The sequence below is a fragment of the Amphiprion ocellaris genome, chromosome 6 (genome assembly GCF_022539595.1).
Source record: "Amphiprion ocellaris isolate individual 3 ecotype Okinawa chromosome 6, ASM2253959v1, whole genome shotgun sequence".
Taxonomy (NCBI): Eukaryota; Metazoa; Chordata; class Actinopteri; family Pomacentridae; genus Amphiprion; species Amphiprion ocellaris.
In genome coordinates, this window is record NC_072771.1 from 1,614,184 (window position 1) to 1,639,486 (window position 25,303).

Sequence of the window (25,303 nt, forward strand, 5' to 3'; positions counted from 1 at the left end):
ACCATGGATTCATTTTTTGTCACTGTAGACTAATTTTTCCTGACAATTTTTTTTTGATTGATGGATTAAATTAACCCTAACCCTTTTCCTCACTGTGGGCTTCATTGCATTTATTTTTGACATTTTTTAAAAATAAGACACGTAGAATGAATTGATCGTGATTGGATTTGTTTTCTTATAGAACAGCACGAGCAGCTTAAGGAAAAGTTGAAACTCTGGGAAATCTTCCTGTTTTTACAGTTTCTGGTTGATAAATTGCTCCACTTTGGCAATTTACTAAAAAAACAAAACAAAACCTGCTTTTCAAACCTGCTGGTGGGTTTTGAGGTTCACATGATTTCACTTTTAGCTTGACTCTGTTGGGAATGTAGAAACATTCATCTGTGGTTCATATTCATACATCAACAGGAAAAAAAGACATGTCAAGTTTTCTTTATTTACAGGAAAGAGACGCTCAGTCTGTGCCGTTTTTAGAATCAATGAGACATTCAGAAAAGTGATTTTAAAGAAACATTCTGTTAGTATATTTTTGTTTTTTCCCCACAAAATCAATATATTATATTTAGTCGCACTAAAACACTAAATATTCTATAAAAATCAGAAAAAAGTTCCTCCTAAACCTCCTCAGAACCATCTGGTTCTTCATCTCCAGTCACTTTATTAAGGATCAGAGTTCTACCTTCATACTGGGAATATTTCCAGGTCCTTGAAGTACATTCAAAAATGTTGGACAAAATTACAATATTGTTCCAAATTACTCAAATTTTCCAAAATGCCTCATAAAACTTTAAAAATTTACACCAAAGTTGTACAATATTACTCTGCTACTCTGGATCTTACACTAAAGTTGTCCAGTTATACATAAAAATGATCCACAATTACTCAAAAAATGTCCAGAATCACTCAAAAACTATTCAGATATGTGTAAATTTATTGTTTTTCAATCAGAACAATTAAAAACTCATCCTAAATGACCCAAAATGTATCTACAATGACAAAATTTCACAAAAATAACTTAAAACTTGTAAATATTTCAACAAATGTGTCCAAAATGATTTAAAACATCCAAAATTGCCCAAATCTTTCCTCAAGTTTACATCATTACAGAATCTCATGAGTGCAAACTAAGTAGAATGAAGTGATTATTGGTGATTGGATTTGGTTAATTTTCCTAAAATATCACGTGATGGTTTGTGGCTGATAGATGACAATCTGGCCTCTTGGTTGGAAAGATGTCTGTAGATTCTCAATCATCTAGGTCATGGTAATCATAGGAGCTTCAGTAGAAAGCAACTGGACTTCTCTGGTAGATACTGGAAGACGTTTCAACTCTGAGGTGTTCAAGTTCTTGAAGACTAAAAGAGGAAACGTCTCCTAAGAGGTGCAACATCTTCAAGCACTTGAAGGAAATGGACTTCTCTGGTAGTTTCTGGAAGACATTTCACCTCTCTGAGATTTCTACTGAAGCTCCAATGATTTTTGGTTGGAGAGGTTTTGAACGTGGCAGGTAGAATAAAGTGACTCTTACTAAAAACCTGGGTTTCAGGCTCAGATTTGGTTGTTTTTCCCGATGATACAGGAAGTATGATTGGTAGAAGTACGATCCAACAGTCGCAACGTTTTACAATTTCTGGTAAATGGTCTTATTTTGTGAATCTTTAAAATAAAGGCTTTGGACTTTTATTTTGTGTTGTTACTCCACATTAACCTTGTCTCTGTGTCAGTTTAATAAGAATACAAACTTCAGAACTTCCAACAGAACTTTTAGATATGCAGTGAGCAGTCTGACGTTAAGCTAAAACAGATTCAGGTGAAGGTGATGGAGTATAGAGCAGATTCAGGTGAAGGTGATGAGGTATTCTGGGTACGCCTGGATGTCATTGAAGATCACGAACATGGTTGGGTTGGTCTTGTTGTCGGCGACGCTATCAAACAGGTCGGAGGAATTTCCAGAACCTTTGGCCGGAGGAGTGATGAGGCCGCTGTGGCCTTTGGTGAAGTCTCCGACCAGAACCCGGGCCTGGTACATGCGCTTGTGGCCGTTGGCATCAGGTTGGGCGTAGCCTTGAGCTGAATAGCGAGGATCCACCGCGAAGTACGAGCCGTTACCGTACATTACACCTGGAAAACAACCAGAGTCAGAGGCTGTCCTGGAAACCTGATGGAAAAAATAAAACCAACACTTTGCTGAATTTCTGCTAAATTTACTGCAATGAGGAGACGATAAATAGATTAGAACATAACGTCAGTCTACCAACGAGAAGAACAAGAGAGTTTACAGTAAAACACTAAATCTTCTATAAAAACCCGTTAAAGTTCCTCGGAACCATCTGGTTCTTCATCTACAATAACTCTATTTAGTGATCAAAGTTTTACCTTCATACTGTGAATATTTTCCAGAGTTCCAATTTAAAGTTGGTTATAAAAAAAATGAACATGAACCAGATTCAGTGTTCAGACTGTGACACCTGGATGGATGTAAAACTGATCTGGTGTCAGTTTTTACGAGAACTCAGATGTGTTTTTCCTCCTAAATGTCATGGTTCTATCTGCTGTACTGAAGTTCTGAGGCTCAGAAATGATGGAAAAAGTCCATTAAAAAGTGATAAATCTGGACCCACCTCTATGGACTTCAAGGACCTGGAATGTTTTAAAGACTGGAAGCAGCAAAGGAGAATGTCCCCTGGAGAAAGTCCTAGAGTAGACCTACTGACAACTGGAGAAAGTTCTAGAGGTAGGTCTACTCTAGAAGTTTCTCCAGGGGACGTTCTCCTCTATGGACTTCAAGAACCTGGAACTCTGGAAATATTCCCAGTCTGAAGGTAGAACTCTGATCACTGATAAAGTTACTGGAGATGAAGAACCAGATGTTCTGAGGAGATCAGACATGACTTCTTCCAGACGTCTCTCTAATCTTTTTCAGAAATATTACATAAATTTTACCTCCCTGAGATACGTATACTGTGGCTGTTTTGTGGTGCATGTCGCTGTGCAGACAGATTATTTAACTTGTGTTGTTGTATTTTTTGTTGTTGTTTTGTTGTTGTGCAGCATTGTTGTTATGTTAATGTTGTGTTTTTGTGGTGTTGTTGTGCTGTATCGTTATTATGATGTTGTGTTATGTTGGTGTGCTGTTGTAGTGTTGCTGTTATGTTGTTATATTGTTGTTATGTTGTGGTTTTTGTAGTGTTGTTGTGATATTGTTGCTATGTTGTTGTGTTGTTGTCACCGTGAGCTCCTGCGTAGCTGCGGTTGAAGCCCTGCTTGTTGATCAGGTCGATGGCGCTGGATCCGGTTCCGTGGAACAGCAGCCGCTCGTTGTTCTTGTGTTTGTTCTTCACCTCCAGCTGTTTCTTCATCAGCTGGTAGCTCTGGAACAGCGTCGTGTTCTGGACCCGCTGGACCTGAAGACAGGCAGATCACAGGGCTTCAGATGTTTGGTTGATTAGATCATTTTTAATCTTGAAAAAAAAAAATCTAAATATTTTTTCCACACACTTTAAATGTTTCTAAATACACATACTTAAACAGAAATTTTACAAGATAAAACTCTAATATTCATGGTACTGGGCTCGGTTTAATATAAAACTTCTCCATCAGTATGTGGTCATTGTTCTGATAAAAGTTGAAGACTCCTGGTTTAGATTATCTCACACCCTGCAGGTTATTTATTTACTCCTATCTGGAGGAGGTGAACGTACGCTGATGATGTTTGCAGCCAGGCCGGTCTTCTTCATCTCCTTCTCCACGTCGCTGTATTCCTTCGATCCTGGACTCACATCGAACAGCTTCATCAAGTCGCCCTTCATGTCGTCCCAATGCGACGGCAGAGCGGCTTCATCTGCAACGGTAGGAGGTCAGGTCTTTACATCGATCAGCTCAGCGCTTTAAAACGAGCAGAAAACCTCTTCAAACAGTCAGGAGGAGTTCTAGCAGCTCTCAGGAAACAGAGGTTCTTTAACGGTTCTTCAGAAGGTTTCTCAGTTCTACTGGAGCTACTTGGATGCACAGTGGTTATGGTGGTTTTGGGGCCTCTGCTAAAGCTAATGGTGGTTTTGGGGCCTCTACTAGAGCTAACGGTGGCTTTGGGTTCTCTGCTGAAGCTAACGGTGGCTTTGGGTTCTCTGCTGAAGCTAACGGTGGTTTTGGGTTCTCTGCTGAAGCTAACGGTGGTTTTGGGTTCTCTGCTGAAGCTAACGGTGGTTTTGGGTTCTCTGCTGAAGCTAATGGTGGTTTTGGGGCCTCTGCTAAAGCCAACGGTAGTTTTGGGGCCTCTACTAAAGCTAATGGTGGTTTTGGGTTCTCTGCTGAAGCTAACGGTGGTTTTGGGGCCTCTACTAGAGCTAACGATGGTTTTGGGGCCTCTGCTAAAGCTAATGGTGGTTTTGGGACCTCTGCTAAATCTAACGGTGGTTTTGGGGTCTCTAGCAAAGCTAGCGATGGTTTTGGGTTGAAGGAAGACTCACTTTTCATCTCACTCCTTTGGAGCTCCACCACCCGGTTTCCAGCGGTTGCTTGTTTCCTCGCTGGGTAAGCAGTGAACGTCTGGTTGCCGATCTGGACCTTCACGCTCGGCTTCCCGTCCAGAGCCTCCTCCAGCTTTAGGTTGGTGAGCATGTCGAAGGCCACCATGACTCCCCGATGGTCCTGGAACTTCCACTCCACGGCTTTGCTCACCAGCAGGGCTTTGCTCTTCAGGTTCTCCGTCCTCTCCACCCTCCGGATGAGGTCTCTGAGGGCCACAACACAAACACCTTCAGCCTCTCTTCATTCTTACTGTGTGCTGGAGGTCCGGTGGTGGTGTACCGACCTGATTGTGGACTCGGCGGTGTACACGTCCCTGGTCAGACCCTCCAGGTGGATGCTGGGCTCCTGGTCCTGGTCCAGCCAGATGCTGACCGTCAGCTGCTTCTGCAGGGCCTTCAGCTCCTCCACGTTGGCCGGAGACAGCTGGCTGATGAACGGGTCGGTGATTTTCCTCTCCGCCTGCTCGGCCACAATCAGCTCCCTGATGCGTTTCTTGGCCTGACTCACATCCTGGAGAGGAAACAGTCGGTTTAATGAACTCAACACATTCGACTTCAGGAGAAGGATTTATGAGCTCAAACTATAGAGTCGTAACAACAGGGTCAGTGTGTAAAAAAAAAAACTGGTTCTTCATCTACAGCAACTTTATTCATGATCAGAGTTCTACCTTCATACTGGGAATATTTTCGGAGTTCCAGGTCCTTGAAGTCCATAGAGGAGAACATCCACTGGAGAAAGTTCTAAAGTATTCTGACCACTAGAACTTTCTCCAGTTGTGGGTAGGTCTACTCTAGAACTTTCTCCAGTTGTGGGTAGGTCTACTCTAGAACTTTCTATAGTTGTCGGTAGGTCTACTCTAGAACTTTCTCCAGTTGTCGGTAGGTCTACTCTAGAACTTTCTCCAGTTGTGGGTAGGTCTACTCTAGAACTTTCTACAGTTGTCAGTAGGTCTACTTTAGAACTTTCTCCAGTTGTCGGTAGGTCTACTCTAGAACTTTCTCCAGGGGACGTTCTCCTTTCCTGCTTCCAGTCTTTAAGTTTAGTCTCACTTAGAACATTCCAGGTCCTTGAAGTCCATAGAGGTGGGTCCAGATTTATCACTTTTTAATGGACTTTTTCCATCATTTCTGAGCCTCAGAACTTCATCAGTACAGCAGATAAACACATCTGAGTTCTGGTAAAATCTGACTCCAGATCAGTTTTTCATCCATCCAGGTGTCACATTCTGAACCCTGAATCTGGTTTCTGTTCATAACCATTCGCATTTTGTTAAATTTCTCTAAACTAGAATATTATTTCCCCACAGAGTGAATCATATGTCCAACCTCCTACCAACACGCTGATAAGAAAGTTTACCCAGAATGCTCTTTTTAAAGTTTTCACCTTCTTCAGATAGAATTATTCAAATTCAAATTGTTGACAGTTATGTAAAAACAATTGTTACAAATGACATGAAAGTCATCCAGAATCACATATAAACTACCAAAATTACTTAATATTGTTCAAAACAACATGTATATCATCCAAAATTACTTCAAAATGGTTAAAAAATAAATAAAAAATGTCTTAAAGACCTTAAAAACTCCTTCAAATTATTCAAAATTACCCAAATGTGTCCAAAAGTAGTCACTTTGTTCAAGTTGACTCAACATTTGTTCAAAATCTGATGAAAATCCATCAAAATTAAACCAAAATTATTATTTTTTATTTTGTTAGAACATGTTCAGACCAACCACCTCCCAACATGCTGATATGAAAGTTTACCCAGAATGACCTTTTTAAAGTTTTCTCTGGTGAATTATCAGAAACCAGAACCACATCCAGGAAACCAATGATTGTTTCCAGGACTCTAAACCCATAATACTGATGATCACATTTGATTATAGAGAAAGTGAACAGAAACCAGCCTTATTCTATGGTTTTATGTGTTTTTGTGGTTATTTTGTGTCTCTTCCACCAAGCTAGAGGCTGGTTGTTGTGTTATTGTGTCTTATTGTGTGTTATTTTGTGTTATTGTGTGTTATTTTGTGTTATTGTGTGTCATTGTGCATTATTGTGCATTATTGTGTGTCATTGTGTATTGACCGTGTAGTTGTCGGCACACAGCTGGAACACTGTGGGCTCGAACTCTTCCCTCTCCAGGACCAGGTCCTCGGTGCTGGGCTGGTCGTCCATCAATCCAGAGAACAGAGACGTGAAACTGTCTGAAATAGAAGACGTTTTCTGTCAGTGTGGTAAACCTACAGCTGTTTTGTGTCTCTATGTGGTGGTTTTGTGTCTATTTAAAGTCGTTTAGTGTCTCTTTGTGGTTGTTTTCTGTCCCTTTAAGATAAGTCCTTTATTTCTCCCCACGCCAGGGGAAATTTATTTATTTATTTTTTTGTGGTCGTTTTGTGTCTCTTTGTGGCTGTTTAAGTAGATGTGAAATGTTCTTCTTGTCTAACTGAATTCTCCTGCAGTGGGAGGAGCTTCCCTCTATTGATCACTGATCGATACCTTTGATCTTGGCGAGGACGCCCTTCTCCTCCACCTCTTCGCCTTGCCTCCTCTTCATGCTGCGGTGGAACTCAGTAATCATGGCCGTCTGGAAGATCAGGATCTTCACACTGTGGAGGAACTTCGGCTGCTTCTTCCTCACAAACTCCACCACGGCGTCGATCATAGCGTCGGCCACCGCCGGCGGGGGGGCGCCGCCCTGACCTGAGCGGGTAACGATGATGAAGATGATGAGGAAGGGATGGACAAAGCTGCAATAATCCTCATAGAACCAACAAAATTAAGCAAAATTTTCAATCCAGGCTGATATACTGTCTCCATAAAGTTCCTGCGAGTGTATATCTATGGATGGATCTATATTTCTACTAAAATCCAGTCTTTGTCGACATTTCACCAACTTTTGAGGCTCTAACATCAGTAGAATCTAATGTGTAGAAAGTCTGACCAGACAAGGTTCCAGTTTTTAGATATTTAGAATGGAAACTTGTTTAAGATGATTCAAAAATTATTTAAATGACCCCAAATTGTTCAAAATTATGTGAAACTTAAACCATAATGACTAGAAATTAGCCCAGTGCCCCATACTCCCACAGCACCCCCCACACAGGCCCTCAGGGGACACTGTTGTAGCACATGTGACCTGGCAGGTAGAACTCCCATGACCCCCTCAGCAGCTCCGCAAGAGTAAAGATCTGATCCAGTGTTCCACGACCAGGACGGAATCCGCATTGCTCCTCCTGAATCCGAGGTTCAACAATCAGTCGGAGCCTCCCTTCCAGCACCCTAGAGTGCCTCCCGTGGAGGCTGAGAAGTGTGATACCCCAGTAGCTGGACCTCACTCTCCGGTTCCCCTTTTTGAAAATGGGAACCACCACCCTGTTCTGCCACTCCACAGGCACCATACAATACCCAGGCGATATTGTAGAAACGTGTCAGCCAAGACAGTCCAACAATGTCCACAGCCTTCAGCATCTCAAGGCGAATCTCGTCCACATCTGGGGCCTTGCCACCAAGGAGCTTCTTAATTACCTCAGCAACCTCTGCCACAGATATGGACGAAGACCCCCTCGAGTCTTCAGGCTCTGCCTCCTCCACAGAGGACATGTTTACTGGATTCAAGAGTTTCTCAAAGTGTTCTTTCCACCACCCGACAATGTCTCCAGTACAGGTCAACAGTTCTCCCCCCAGACTGTACAAAAAGCCCTGCCTCCCCTTCTTGAGGCGTCGAACGGTTTGCCAGAACTTCCTCGAGGCCAAATGAAAGTCTTTCATATCCTCCCACACCCGAGTTTTAGCTTCCACAACTGCTGCAGTTGCCGCCTTTTTGGCCGACTGGTACCTGTCAGCTGCTTCAGGAGACCCCTGAACAAGCCGAGCCCAGCAGGCCTCCTTCTTCAGCCTGACAGCTTTCCTCACTGCTGGTGTCCACCAGCAGGTTTTTGGGATTTCTTCTCTGAGACACAAAGTCGCAGAGAAGCGACCCTCTCGTTCTCCAGGGAGAACTCCAACAAAGCGGCGCTCAGCTGGGGGTTCGTGAGTTTCCCCACAGCCGTCCGGCGCCTCTCACCCTGGGCAACTAGCGAAAAGGAGAGAGTCCAACTCCTCTCCAGGATTTTGGTTCCTTTGGTCGACCTTTTTCCAACTTTTGAGGATTTAACATTTCAAACTTGTCCCCAGTGATACTGAGGAGATTAAAAGTAGACTATTAGTTTTAAGACTCTTAACATTTCCAAAGAAGATTAGATTCACTCTGTTTTGTCTGAATGAAGCGGAAACTGTTTTGTTTGAGAAGGTCCAACAAACTCCTTCATTCTAACTCAGAACACTTATTTCTTTGGAACCGTTTGATGATGAAGGTAACTTCCTGTAAACTCTGTTAGAGGATCTTAGTTTCCTGACCTGTACCGAGTGCCGGGAAGCAGACGGAGCTGAATTTGTTGTGCTCGCAGGTCTTCAGCACCGAGCAGACCATGTCTTTAATCTTCAACGGGTCGTTCTGGCCAACGATGTGGACGATACCCCGGCAGGGCAGCCGGCCGGCCGACGTCAGGATCATCGGACGAGACTGGAGACCCGGAGAGTTCACTACGGAGAGGAAAGGATGTCTTCACTACAGCTTCTGCTCAACCATCTGCTGAAACCTTTACACCATAAAACTGAAGAAGAATCATCAGAGTCCTTCTGCTCGACCGCCTCTGATCTGCTTCAAACTGTCTTTGATCAGAAACTAACGATATTCAAAGTGGTTTCTGGAAAATTCTAGATTGTTTTATCAAATACTTTCAAAGATAATTAATTAACCCCAGTTTTTCTTGAAAGAAAAACTAAAAATCTTCAAACTGACGGAAAAAATGACAACACAAACAAGAGAAAAAACAAACAACAACAATAAAACAAAAATAATAATTATTCATAGAAAGTGTAGTGATTTTTTCTAGCAGCTGATTGTTTTAAGTTCAGGTGTAAAAAAACAACAACAAATGTTGTTTCTCCACTTAGGAAACTGAAAACTGGCAAATGTTGACATGCTTAAAAACGCTGAATGTTTCTGAAACTCACCGATCTGAGAACATTCCAGCTCCACGACTGATCCGGCAGCATCTAAGATCGCCTTGGAAACTCCTGAATCAGAACACAACAACACATCAACAACAAAATAACACCAAAGAGGCACAAAACAACACAAACGACAGAGGAGACAAACAAAATAAGAAACATGAGACAGAGCAACAAAAATAAAACACAACATTGCCCTTAAGAGACAAAAACTGTAAAAACAAGATTATCAAACAAATGTTTGATGTAAATTTATTTCTAAAAACTCACCTGACTTCAGGGTGAAGTCCTGATTGGAGGAGTTGACGATGACATCACTGGCCTCCTTGGTGATGTCACCAGACGACACCTCCAGGGTCACCTGACCCATCTGCATCCGATACACACCGAGGGACGGAGACGACACCAGGCTGAAGGAGGCTGACGCACAAACACACACAACAATAGACAGCAATACACACACAAAGAAACACACACAGAAACACACAAACACAACAACAGACAGAAATGCACACAGAAACACAACATAAACAACAATACACACACAGAAACACATAAAGACAACAGTAGACAACAATGCACACACAAAGAAACACACAGACACACACAGGTTAATATAATGTCATCGTTGCGTTTCTAATCAATAGCCGTTCTGTCTCTAAAATCTGATATCTGATATAAGATCAAATTAATAAACAACCTTCTTACCTGCTGAGGGCTGTGATTGGCCAACTGGTCGACCAATCAGTGACGTGTTGACGTCGGTGACTTCCTTGTTTGGAGCTTTAAACTCTCTGCTGAAAGACTGAAGACCAGTTTATGTAAATACAGAAGCCGATAAAATAATCAATACATGCAGAAATATACTAATAATCAATACATATATTGATTAGAAATATAATAATTAATACATATATACAAATAATAAACAATAAAGAGTTCAGTAAACATAAACCTGAACACACCTGGCTGTATGAACCAATCACTGACCTCCACAGTCTGGCTGTCGGTGGGGTGGACCACCAGGTGAACCTCCCTCAGGTGTCGGGGGGTTCTGGTCCGACTGAACCGGTGGACCTCCCTCATCAGGACTCTGGAGACCAGGTCTCTGGGGAAGCTCAGGTTTCCGGTTCCGATGGCCGGGAAGGACAGCGAGGAAAACTGGAGCTTCTCCGCCTCATCCAGACAGAACCGGATGATGGACACCAGATCCTGGAGTAAACAAGAAGGAGTACTACTGAGTACACAGGAAGGAGTACTGCTGAGTACACGGGAAGGAATACTACTGAGTACACGGGAAGGAATACTACTGAGTAAACGAGAAGGAGTACTACTGAGTACACAGGAAGGAGTATTGCTGAGTACACGGGAAGGAATACTACTGAGTACACGGGAAGGAATACTACTGAGTACACGTGAAGGAGTACTGCTGAGTACACGGGAAGGAATACTACTGAGTACACAGGAAGGAGTACTGCTGAGTACATGGGAAGGAGTACTGCTGAGTACACGGGAAGGAATACTACTGAGTACACGTGAAGGAGTACTGCTGAATACACGGGAAGGAATACTACTGAGTACACAGGAAGGAGTACTGCTGAGTACACAGGAAGGAATACTACTGAGTACACAGGAAGGAGTACTACTGAGTACACGAGAAGGAGTACTACTGAGTACGCGTGAAGGAGTACTGCTGAGTACACGGGAAGGAGTACTACTGAGTACACGGGAAGGAATACTGCTGAGTACACGGGAAGGAATACTACCGAGTACACGGGAAGGAATACTGCCGAGTACACGGGAAGGAATACTACTGAGTACACGGGAAGGAGTACTGCTGAGTACACGGGAAGGAATACTACTGAGTACACGGGAAGGAGTACTGCTGAGTACACGGGAAGGAATACTACTGAGTACACAGGAAGGAGTACTGCTGAGTACACAGGAAGGAATACTACTGAGTACACAGGAAGGAGTACTGCTGAGTACACAGGAAGGAATACTACTGAGTACACAGGAAGGAGTACTACTGAGTACACGAGAAGGAGTACTACTGAGTACGCATGAAGGAGTACTGCTGAGTACACGGGAAGGAGTACTACTGAGTACACAGGAAGGAATACTGCTGAGTACACGGGAAGGAATACTACTGAGTACACGGAAAGGAGTACTGCTGAGTACACGGGAAGGAATACTACTGAGTACACGGGAAGGAGTACTGCTAAGTACACAGGAAGGAATACTACTGAGTACACAGGAAGGAGTACTGCTGAGTACACAGGAAGGAATACTACTGAGTACACAGGAAGGAGTACTGCTGAATACACGGGAGGGAATACTGCTGAGTACACAGGAAGGAATACTACTGAGTACACGGGAAGGAGTACTGCTGAGTACACGGGAAGGAGTACTGCTGAGTACACGGGAAGGAATACTACTGAGTACACAGGAAGGAGTACTGCTGAGTACACAGGAAGGAATACTACTGAGTACACAGAAAGGAGTACTGCTGAGTACACAGGAAGGAATACTACTGAGTACACAGGAAGGAGTACTACTGAGTACACGAGAAGGAGTACTACTGAGTACGCATGAAGGAGTACTGCTGAGTACACGGGAAGGAGTACTACTGAGTACACAGGAAGGAATACTGCTGAGTACACGGGAAGGAATACTACTGAGTACACGGAAAGGAGTACTGCTGAGTACACGGGAAGGAGTACTGCTGAGTACACGAGAAGGAGTACTGCTGAGTACACGGGAAGGAGTACTGCTGAGTACACGGGAAGGAGTACTGCTGAATACACGGGAAGGAGTACTGCTGAGTACACGGGAAGGAATACTGCTGAGTACACGGGAAGGAGTACCGCTGAATATACGGGAAGGAGTACCACTGAGTACACGGGAAGGAATACCGCTGAGTACACGGGAAGGAATACTACTGAGTACACGGGAAGGAGTACCACTGAGTACACGGGAAGGAATACGACTGAGTACACAGGAAGGAGTACTACTGAGTACACAGGAAGGAATACTACTGAGTACACGGGAAGGAGTACTACTGAGTACACGAGAAGGAGTACTACTGAGTACACGGGAAGGAGTACCACTGAGTACACGGGAAGGAATACTGCTGAGTACACGGGAAGGAATACTACTGAGTACACAGGAAGGAGTACTGCTGAGTACACGAGAAGGAGTACTACTGAGTACGCATGAAGGAGTACTGCTGAGTACACGGGAAGGAGTACTACTGAGTACGCATGAAGGAGTACTGCTGAGTACACGGGAAGGAGTACTGCTGAGTACACGGGAAGGAGTACTGCTGAGTACACGAGAAGGAGTACCACTGAGTACACGGGAAGGAATACTACTGAGTACACGGGAAGGAATACTGCTGAGTACACGGGAAGGAATACTGCTGAGTAAACGGGAAGGAGTACTGCTGAGTACACGGGAAGGAGTACTGCTGAGTACACGGGAAGGAATACTGCTGAGTACACGGGAATGAGTACTGCTGAGTACACAGGAAGGAATACTACTGAGTACACGGGAAGGAGTACTGCTGAGTACACGGGAAGGAATACTACTGAGTACACGGGAAGGAATACTGCTGAGTACACGGGAAGGAATACTACTGAGTACACGGGAAGGAGTACTGCTGAGTACACGGGAAGGAATACTACTGAGTACACAGGAAGGAGTACTGCTGAATACACGGGAAGGAATACTACTGAGTACACGGGAAGGAGTACTACTGAGTACACGAGAAGGAGTACTACTGAATACACGGGAAGGAGTACTGCTGAATACACGGGAAGGAGTACTGCTGAGTACACAGGAAGAAGTACTGCTGAGTACACGGGAAGGAATACTACTGAGTACACGGGAAGGAATACTGCTGAGTACATGGGAAGGAATACTACTGAGTACACAGGAAGGAGTACTGCTGAGTACACGGGAAGGAATACTGCTGAGTACACAGGAAGGAGTACTGCTGAGTACACAGGAAGGAATACTACTGAGTACACAGGAAGGAGTACTACTGAGTACACGAGAAGGAGTACTACTGAGTACGCGTGAAGGAGTACTGCTGAGTACACGGGAAGGAATACTGCTGAGTACACGGGAAGGAATACTACCGAGTACACAGGAAGGAGTACTACTGAGTACACAGGAAGGAGTACTGCTGAGTACACGGGAAGGAATACTACTGAGTACACGGGAAGGAGTACTGCTGAGTACACAGGAAGGAATACTACTGAGTACACGGGAAGGAGTACTGCTGAGTACACAGGAAGGAATACTACTGAGTACACAGGAAGGAATACTACTGAGTACACAGGAAGGAGTACTGCTGAGTACACAGGAAGGAATACTACTGAGTACACAGGAAGGAGTACTACTGAGTACACGAGAAGGAGTACTACTGAGTACGCATGAAGGAGTACTGCTGAGTACACGGGAAGGAGTACTACTGAGTACACAGGAAGGAATACTGCTGAGTACACGGGAAGGAATACTACTGAGTACACGGAAAGGAGTACTGCTGAGTACACGGGAAGGAATACTACTGAGTACACGGGAAGGAATACTGCTGAGTACACGGGAAGGAATACTACTGAGTACACAGGAAGGAGTACTGCTGAGTACACAGGAAGGAATACTACTGAGTACACAGGAAGGAGTACTGCTGAGTACACGAGAAGGAGTACTACTGAGTACGCATGAAGGAGTACTGCTGAGTACACGGGAAGGAGTACTACTGAGTACGCATGAAGGAGTACTGCTGAGTACACGGGAAGGAGTACTACTGAGTACACAGGAAGGAATACTGCTGAGTACACGGGAAGGAATACTACTGAGTACACGGGAAGGAGTACTGCTGAGTACACAGGAAGGAATACTACTGAGTACACGGGAAGGAATACTGCTGAGTACACAGGAAGGAATACTGCTGAGTACACGGGAAGGAATACTACTGAGTACACAGGAAGGAGTACTGCTGAGTACACAGGAAGGAATACTGCTGAGTACACGGGATGGAGTACTGCCGAATACACGGGAAGGAGTACTGCTGAGTACACAGGAAGGAATACTGCTGAGTACACGGGATGGAGTACTGCCGAATACACGGGAAGGAATACTGCTGAATACACAGGAAGGAATACTGCTGAGTACACAGAAATACACTGACAAGTAGTAATAATGTATACAGAGACAGGAGACTAGAAGTTTCTGGTGTGTTATGCTAATTTTTACTCAGTGGACAAAATCCACAAAAACACACAAAATACACAGAAAATACACAAAATACACAGAAAATACACAGACACACAGGTTTCTTGACGTTTTTGCGTCCTCACCTCCCCGGGCCGTCCGTCTCCGTCGTCCCAGGGAGGACAAACGGCGTGAAACACTTTCCGACACGAGAGCTCGAAGCCGTCGGTGACGATGACGTCACCGTAACGCAGCGTCGCCGTGGCGACCGCAGAGCGAACCGCCACCTGCAGCCGCTGTCCGGCCGCCTCCAGGATCGCCTTGGAAACGGCACCCTGGTGGAGGTTCATGTTCTCTGAGATGGTGTTGACGACGACGTCAGTCTGAAGCAGAGAGAAGAAACTAACTGAGAAATCATCCAAAAAAAAGAGCCACAAAAATTTGAAAAAATTATGAAAAATATTTAATAAATGTCCTGCAGCTCAAATTATTAATAAGAAAATTATGAATAAAATGTGGAAATTTACTACAATAGCTAGAAAAACAAACAAAATGTCTTAGAAAATGTATTCATTGTCCCAAAATATCCAGACAATATCTGAAAAGTGAAATATAACACAAATATTAAAACATGTTTAATAAAATGTGTTTGGTTCTCACCTTCTCTTCCTCGATGTTCCCCAGACAGAGAACCATCTTCAGCCCCCCAGCGGTGATCTGCTCCGTCCTCCTGCAGGAAAACACATGAAGCTCAAAAAACTGTGAACAGAGGAGCAAGGCTTCACAAATATCCAAAAATATTTAAAAATATCCTCCCCAAAAAATATATATATCAAAAAAAATCTCCACAGAATCATCAAAAAATATCCAAATATATCCCCCCAAAAATCCAAAAATATCTGAGAATATCCCCCAAAATATCCCAAAATACATCAAAAAAATAAAAAAAATATATTTTAAAAAATAGCCCAAAATAATCCAAAAAATCCAAAAATATATATAAAAAAATCCCGACCAAATCAGCAAAAACATCTCCCCAAAATTATCAAAGATATCCCCCCAGAATCATCAAAAAACTATCCAAAAATATCCCTCCAGAACTATCCAAAAATATCTTCAAAATATCAAAAAGTTTTTAAAAAATACAACAAAAACAAAAGAAAATCAAAAAATCCATCAAGAATATTTTTGAAAAATACCAGACGTCAAACCAAACTAAATACACAGAAACACACATAAACAAAGACAAAATACCCACAGAGCAAACACAACATTCACAAAAGAATCCAAAAAATATCCAAAAATATCTGAAAAAAAAATCTATGATAAAATGAAGATGAAACACACCGTTCCCTCCCTCCAGGCCGACCTAGTCCTCCTCTGTTAGCCTGAAATCCATCTCCTCTTCCTCCTCCTCCTCTTCCTCCTCCTCCTCTTCCTCTTCCTCCTCTACCTCGGCCTCCACCATGCTGGGAACCACTGAGGAGTCAATGATCAGGACAACTTGATAAACAGAAGTAGAAGCAGAAATATAAGCAGGAAACATTGTGGTTTTAGCAGCTGTTAGCATGGAAGCTAACTGACTGAGGTCACGTTGGAGTCTCCAGGTTTGAGCTCCGTCGTCTTTACCGTCAATGAGGTGCAGTCAGACCATTCTACAGCGCTCTGGTGACAAGTCTGGATATGCACAACTACCTCTGGACCCTTGTTTCCAGTCTTCATGCTAAGCTACGCTAAGCTAAGCTAACCAGCTGCTGAATACTACTTATTTTACCCAGAAGCCCCGGTGCCTCTGCTGGCCGGTGGTGGGATGGTCATGGTCGGTTGGAGGTCGCTGAACTCTGCGTTGACAGCTGCGGCCATGTCCCTGACGGTGCTGTCGTTGTTGTCCACCAGGTGTATCTCGGTTAGCGACCACGGACCTCGTGGACCGTCGCAGTATTCCCGCACCGCCTGGGCGATGGTCTCGGCACAGAGCTGGACAGGAAATCCAAACACCCCCGAGCTGATGGCCGGCAGGGCGACGGAGGAGCAGCTCACCGTCTCCGCTTGTCTCAGACTTTCTTTGACGGCGGTCTTCAGGCGCGACACCGAAGTCTTCTTGTCGAAGTCGGAGAACCGCGGACCGACAGCATGCACGACGTACTTACAGGGCAGGTTGTATGCATCCGTTACCATGGCGTCACCCGGACGCAGAGGTCCGTTTTTAGACACGTAGTCGCTGCTGGTTTTCTGCAGCTCTGGTCCTGCAGCTTTCAGCAGAGCCAAAGCCAAACCGCCAATGTGCTGCAAGTCCTCGTTGGCTGCGTTGACCACAGCGTCGGCGTTGAAGCTACAGATGTCTGCTCTGCTGACAGAAACCAGAACTCCACCGGTGGTCTTCACTTTGCAGTAACAAAGGCTGCTTCCTCCTTCATAGTTTTCTTCCTCGTCTTCGTCCTGGACCTCTGGGCAAAGCACCACCACACAGTTGAACTCTGTCATGATGCTGGACAGGAACATTCTTCCTGAAGTCTGGAAATACTTCTTAGCTCCAGGTTTGTCCACGGTTAAGGTGTCAGTGAAGAGAGCACTAGTCAGCTGCTGAAAGCATGATCTGGCTTTCTGGATGTGAAGACGAGCCCCAGTGAGGACGATTCTCGGCCTCTCCGGATCAAACTGAACAGATACATTATTGTCTTTGGAGATACTGGACCAATCCTGTGTTTTCTTCTTGTCGATGAACTGAACGACAGCACAGGATTCAACACGAACGGTTTCTTTAACTCGTGAGAAGTTTGTGATGAACTCCTTCAGACTGCTGCTCACCTCTCTGACGGGACTCCTGAAGCCGGCCACCATTACTTTGTCTGAGTTGGTCTGAATGTCCACAGTTTTCTTCTTTGTGGAGTTGTAGGTGTCCAGCAGCTGCTGCTTCAGGTCCATCCACCCAGGAAGCTTCATCACCTCCTGGTCCTCCACATCCAGAGTCTGCAGCGCCAGAACCTCCTTCATCTTAGTCTCTGCGTCAGCGAGGACTTTGTCAGAACTTCCCAGCAGGAAAACCCCTTTGGTCTCGATGCTGTAGATGGTGCTGATGCCCTGGGAGGTGAACAGGTCCTGGGACATATCTGTGGGATCTGCTGTCCTGAGGAAGTACAGAAGACAAGGAGGGATGTTCAGCTGTTTTTTGGACATGTTCATGTTCCTCTCCAGGATCCAGGCCTTGGTCTTGAAAACCTCAGCAGGGAGTCCAGTGATGGTGAGCTGCTGGGTGGCTTCATTGTAGGAGAGGTTCATGTCCGGGGAGATGTCCTGGGCGGCTCTCAGCAGCCCGTCCTGCTTCAGGATGTAGAACATGGCTGGGGACAGAAGCATCAGCTCGGAGACGCCATCCGTCTGCCGTTCAATGACGCTCATGGCTTTAAGAACGATGTTCTCCACAGTAGGCCTGATTCGTTTCATATCATCGGCTTGGCCAGCGACGGTCAGGACCCCCCTGGAAGCATCCAGCACCGGGACGCCGTCGTCCCTCAGAACCGAACGGACGTCTTTCTCTGCAAGCTTCCAGGCTGGCCCGTTGGCCCGGCACTCGAAGGCCGAGTACTGGGCCATCAGGCGGCGGAAGGCGTCCTGGGCGCTACGTTTCCAGCCATCGACCTGTTGGGCGGTCAGACCGTTCTGCCTCAGGAAGCCCGGCAGGGGGCTGAGCTTCACTTCGGGTTGATCCAAATCCACGCTGCAGAAATGTGGATGCATCTGATCGTTGATGCTTTTTAGCAGGTTCTTCATCAGGAAGAACTTCCTGACGACGGGGTGAAGGCTCTCGGTGAAGGAGTCGGGCATCTTCCAGGCTGGTCGGTCTTCACCGTACAAGGCGGTTCCCAGCGACGGGTAGAATGGATACACCTTGACGGAGTTGGAACAAATCACAAGGTCTTCTTTCATGCAGATGTTCTGAACAGCTGGAAACAGAGAAAAAGACGTAAACAAAGTGGAGTTTAATAACATTGTTGTCTTTAATGTTTCTATGAAGTCATCCAGGTCACAGACTCTCAGAACAATAATAAATGGTTCTTCAAAGCACCAACTGAAGAACCTCTTTATTCAGGGGTTGGTTCTTTATGAACTTTATCTGGTACTTTAAAGCAGTTTTTCATTTGTATTGTAGTTATACGGTGGAACTACAGCTGCTTTATTGATTAATCTGAAGATTATTTTCTCAACAGAACATTGAACGTTCGGTCCATAAGTTCCACTAACGGCATCCACGGCATCTTGTAATTTGTGGTTCTGTCAGACCAAGAACCCAAAAATGTGATCTAATAATTAAATGAAATGCTGCAGATTCTGCTTTTTAAAAAATTACGTAAACAGATAAAATAGAACCAGGAGGGTCCAAAGGGAACTATTTTGAAAAGGGTTTCTCGAGGAATCAATTTTTTCGAAAGTTCCTTAAAGTTTTGGTGCCTGAAGGAGCAGGTTTAAAGAAATGATGCAAAATTTCTTTGTGGAACAAAAAACGTTCTTTTGAGTGATTTTTAGTTCCAGTTAGAACCTTTATTTAACTGACTGTATAAAATATGTGGGCGCCTTAGTTCTTACTTTTGCTTCATCTTCAGAGCTTCATTTTTTTCTAATTGGTAAATTTTCACGTAGTTTTTCTTTCTCGGTAAATATTTTATTTATTTTTATCGTTATTCTTTCACGTGATCAGTTGTGGTAGTTAAATGTTAAATATCACTACGAGGCGTTTGTCATCTCCTGGGAAGCTCTTTGACTCTTTTCAGAAAAAGAGCAAAAACTTTTTCACCTTTGTCATGATTTGTTTATTTATATTTTGCTGTTTCCAATGTGGTATCTGTTGTTCCAGGTGGCCTTCTAAGTTAGGGGATGGGAATGTTAAAAATTCCTAAGTTAAACACCAGATTTCTTAAAATGAGTTTGTTGTTTTATTGCTTGTCCAGAGAACGAAGCAGCGATAACCATACATCCCATCACCTGCTGGGTTTATGTGAAGAACATGAGCTAGTTTTGCAGAGAGATTCTATCGGGCCTTGAATCCTCTCACAGATCTGCCATGGTGTCTGTGATGCTGTCTTTGTTTTAATAAACCTTTTATATACAAACAAGACGGTGTCGGCGGAGAATTTCTTCACCATCTTCACATCATCGCTACACAAGAAGATACACCAATAAGTTGTTATAATGTGACTCTTCAAAATACTTGATATCGACATCAGCGATTCGACAGATTCAGGTGTTTTTAAAGCTGAAGATGCAAAAAAAAGGCAAAAATGTGACATAAACGACCAAAAAAAGACACAAAAATGACAAAAAAGATTTCAAAAAATGACAAAAACAAGGCAACAGAATTACAAAACTGAGACAAAAATGACCAAAAAAGACACAAAAAAAGAACAAAAACAAGATAAATATGACCAAAAAAGACAAAAAATGACAAAAAAGACGAGACAGGTTCAAGTGTTTTTGAAGCTGAAGATGCTCAGATGTCCACATATTTCTAATTTAACGCTGTATTTTATTTACATATTTCTAATTTAACGCCGTATTTTATTTACATATTTCTAATTTAACGCCGTATATTATTTACATATTTCTAATTTAACGCCGTATTTTATTGACATATTTCTAATTTAACGCCGTATTTTATTTACATATTTCTAATTTAACGGCTTATTTTATTTAGATATTTCTAATTTAACGCCGTATATTATTTACATATTTCTAATTTAACGGCTTATTTTATTTACATATTTCTAATTTAACGGCTTATTTTATTTACATATTTCTAATTTAACGCCGTATTTTATTTACATATTTCTAATTTAACGCCGTATATTATTTACATATTTTTAATTTAACGGCTTATTTTATTTACATACTTCTAATTTAACGCCGTATTTTATTTACATATTTCTAATTTAACGCCGTATATTATTTACATATTTCTAATTTAACGCCGTATATTATTTACATATTTCTAATTTAACGCCGTATTTTATTTAAATATTTCTAATTTAACGCCGTATTTTATTTACATATTTCTAATTTAACGCCGTATATTATTTACATACTTCTAATTTAACGCCGTATTTTATTTACATATTTCAAATTTAACGCCATATTTTATTGACATATTTCTAATTTAACGCCGTATTTTATTTACATATTTCTAATTTAATGCTGCATTTTATTTACATATTTCTAATTTAACGCCGTATATTATTTACATATTTCTAATTTAACGGCTTATTTTATTTACATATTTCTAATTTAACGCCGTATTTTATTTACATATTTCTAATTTAACGCTGTATTTTATTTACATATTTCTAATTTAACGGCATATTTTATTTACATATTTCTAATTTAACGCCATATTTTATTTGCATATTCTAATTTAACGCCGTATTTTATTTACATATTTCTAATTTAACGCCGTATTTTATTTACATATTTCTAATTTAACGCCGTATATTATTTACATATTTCTAATTTAACGCCGTATTTTATTTACATATTTCTAATTTAACGCCGTATATTATTTACATATTTCTAATTTAACGCCGTATTTTATTTACATATTTCTAATTTAACGCCGTATATTATTTACATATTTCTAATTTAACGCCGTATATTATTTACATATTTCTAATTTAACGGCTTATTTTATTTACATATTTCTAATTTAACGGCTTATTTTATTTACATATTTCTAATTTAACGCCGTATTTTATTTACATATTTCTAATTTAACGCCGTATATTATTTACATATTTTTAATTTAACGGCTTATTTTATTTACATACTTCTAATTTAACGCCGTATTTTATTTACATATTTCTAATTTAACGCCGTATATTATTTACATACTTCTAATTTAACGCTGTATTTTATTTACATATTTCAAATTTAACGCCATATTTTATTGGCATATTTCTAATTTAACGCCGTATTTTATTTACATATTTCTAATTTAATGCTGCATTTTATTTACATATTTCTAATTTAACGCCGTATATTATTTACATATTTCTAATTTAACGGCTTATTTTATTTACATATTTCTAATTTAACGCCGTATTTTATTTACATATTTCTAATTTAACGCTGTATTTTATTTACATATTTCTAATTTAACGGCATATTTTATTTACATATTTCTAATTTAACGCCATATTTTATTTGCATATTTCTAATTTAACGCTGTATTTTATTTACATATTTCTAATTTAACGCCGTATTTTATTTACATATTTCTAATTTAACGCCGTATATTATTTACATATTTCTAATTTAACGCCGTATTTTATTTACATATTTCTAATTTAACGCCGTATATTATTTACATATTTCTAATTTAACGCCGTATTTTATTTACATATTTCTAATTTAACGCCGTATATTATTTACATATTTCTAATTTAACGCCGTATATTATTTACATATTTCTAATTTAACGCCGTATTTTATTTACATACTCCTAATTAAACGCTGTATTTCCTTTCACTGCAGACTTTCAGTTTTAGCTAGAATTCACTCTGAATGATCAGGCAGGAAAATGAGGTAAAAACCTTTGTGGCGGCTGAAGGAGACGACTGCAGCTCGTTCTTCAGGAATCATCAGGATGTCGGTCGGCAGAGCAAAGTTCTTCTCAAAGAACATCTCCAGCAGGTCTGGGAGGAACCAGAAACATAGAAATATGAGTTCTACTTTGAACAGAAATGTCCTGGATCTGACCAGCAGGGGGGAGAAGGTTTAATAAAACACTTTAAAACGATCTGAAATCACAATAAAAAGCAAAGAAAAGAGCTGAAAACTAACACAGATGAAGGTTTTCATCATCCGTTTACTTTGCTCATGTGTTAAAATACCAGCTGAAAAAAATACAAACAAAAAGATTTGTTTTACATGTGTAATATTTAAACATAGGGTAAAAAATTAATGTAGTTTATGAACGTATTAATAAACGTTAAAGAAAGTGTCTGACGGAGCTGATATAAATGAAAATAAAAATAAGAAAACACAACAGAGGGGAGAAATCACTGTCCCAAAGAGACAAAAAATGACAAAAACAAGACCAATAACAACCAAAAAGGACAAAAAAAGACAAGAGACAAAATACAACCAAAATTAGACAAAAACAACCAAAATGAAAAAAATGACTATAACAAGACAAAAAAATGACAAAAATGAGAAAAACAACAACTAAAAAGACAAAAAATTACAAATATGATACAAAAACTACCAAAAAAGACACAAAAATGACACAAAGAAGACAAATATGACCAAAAAAAGCTAAAAATGACAAAAACAAGATAAAAAAAGACAAAAACGGGACAAAAATGAGACAAAACAACCATGAGAAGACAGAAAAATGACAAAAATGAGATCAAAAGGACCAAACAGGACAAAAAATGACAAAAATGAAACAAAAAAACAATAAAAAGAAAGAAACAACCAAAATATACTAAACATGACCAAAAACTGAAAAAAATGACAAAATGAAAAAACCCCACACGAAAAAGACAAAAGACAAAAACTACCAAAAAAGACAAAAATATGAATAAAATGCCACGTTATTAGGGGAGCCCAGCAGGCAGGCATTGGTGCCGGATGTTGATGAGAAAATCAGATTTCATTAAAACAAATCGACATTAAGTACGAAGTCGAATTAATCCATAATATTGATTTATTGTCCAGCCCTATTTTGAAGACATATTTTTAATGTTATGGGCTTTTATTTTGTCACCATTCCAGCGCCACAGGAAGTGTTTATTGACGAAGTGGTTTCTTGACATGATGAAGACGCTGCCGAAAAGTCCGGATATTCCCGTAAAGATGAAAGAAAATGGTTCTGCTGTTGCTGTCTAGCAAAGGATGTGTCTGAACTTAGATCTCCTATAAGCTGTGACAGTGTTTCGTGAAGGACAGAAAGGTGAACTGGTCCAGCACATCATCAGGATACTACAACTGAATATTTACTCTGTGTAGGTTTATTATTAGTCTACATCAGGTAGAGGCAACACTTGCTGTGACTTATTTGCTAGATGACAAAAAGAAAAAGATCTCTCTGCCTTGTTGTAGCCTAATGCCAGGAATCAGTCTGGATATTGTCCATCTCTCTTAATTTACCAATTGCAGCATGATCAGAAGGGAAAGGATCTAGACAGACATAGACAGAGATCTACAGCAGGCCGAGGTCCAGGGAGTATAAAACCTCTAAGGACGATGAGGAGACAGATCATGATCATGAAGAACAAAGGTCAGAGTCAACATCAGAGTCATGTTTAGAACCTTTTCCTCTACTTTTATTGAGACATCTTAAAAGCTGTTCCTGATTTATTTTGTCAACACAAAGTGATTTGATGGAACTAAATCAGGCAATATGCTGGATTAGCAAAATATATTATTTTGTACAAACCATGAGTTACTTCTTCGTTACAACAGTTGCAGTAATTTTGGATTTACATAGATAGGCGATTATTAAAACTCTAACTTTTATTGACTCTTTGTGTGTTATTAAGATGTTGAAATAAATGATGTTACAGAAAATTTGTTCCTAATTTTCTTATTTTTTCAAATCTTGCACTGTTATATTAAGGCATCCAGGTGTCCTTTTATTTCTACTGAGGACCTGCCACCCAAAATGTCTGCACACCACTGGATAAACATATGCTGATCATAACTCTGCCGTTCCTTGGAGGAGGAACTATGATGTTGTAGTCATACTTTGGACCACATACTAAACCATGACGTTTTAATGACATTTTGGACGACATACTAAACTATGACATTTTTTTCACATTTTTGACGACATACTAAACTATGACATTTTTGTCAGATTTTGGACGACATACTAAACTATGACATTTTTTTCACATTTTGGACGACATACTAAACTATGCCGTTGTTGTCACATACTGAAATATGCCCTTTTTTGGGCCCTTTCATTGGTTTTATTGAATCGCTAAGTGGAAGGAAGACCGGAAAGTCCTCTAGTAAAAGGCCAAGAGCAGGAATCGAACCTGCAGCTCTGACACACTTCTGTTTATAAATCACCCTCTCAACCAGTTGAGCTACCTGGGAACTTTTTTTTTCAGTTGTTGGATGACATACTAAACTATGACGTTGTCATATTTTGGACGACAAACTAAACTATGATATTTTTTTCACATTTTGGAACACATACTAAACTATGATGTTTTAATGACATTTTGGACGACATACTCAACTATGACATTGTCATATTTTGGCCTACATACTAAACTATGATATTTTTTTCACATTTTTGACGACATACTGAACGATGCCATTTTTTTCATATTTTGGACAACATACTAAACTACAACGTTTTTGTCACATTTTGGACGACATAATAAACTATGACTTTTTAATGACATTTTGGACGACAGTTAACTATGACGTTTCTTGCACATTTCAGACGACATACTAAACTATGATGCTTTTGTCATATTTTGGACAACATATTAAACTATGA

General features: G+C 41.1%; 1 protein-coding gene across 1 annotated transcript; it reads right to left on the reverse strand.

Annotated features, from left to right (window-relative positions):
* Window positions 1-913: 913 nt before the first annotated feature.
* Window positions 914-22,560, reverse strand: LOC111569138 (protein mono-ADP-ribosyltransferase PARP14-like; the record flags this gene model as incomplete). The annotated part of the gene is made up of 17 exons (XM_055011337.1): window positions 914-2,121; window positions 3,230-3,404; window positions 3,702-3,841; window positions 4,467-4,732; window positions 4,811-5,037; window positions 6,613-6,731; window positions 7,024-7,227; window positions 8,923-9,108; window positions 9,583-9,645; window positions 9,850-9,999; window positions 10,288-10,384; window positions 10,570-10,791; window positions 14,946-15,182; window positions 15,460-15,529; window positions 16,147-16,278; window positions 16,574-18,743; window positions 22,377-22,560. Coding segments are annotated over 17 exons (4,926 nt in total), but the record flags the coding sequence as incomplete, so codon positions are not given.
* Window positions 22,561-25,303: the final 2,743 nt, after the last annotated feature.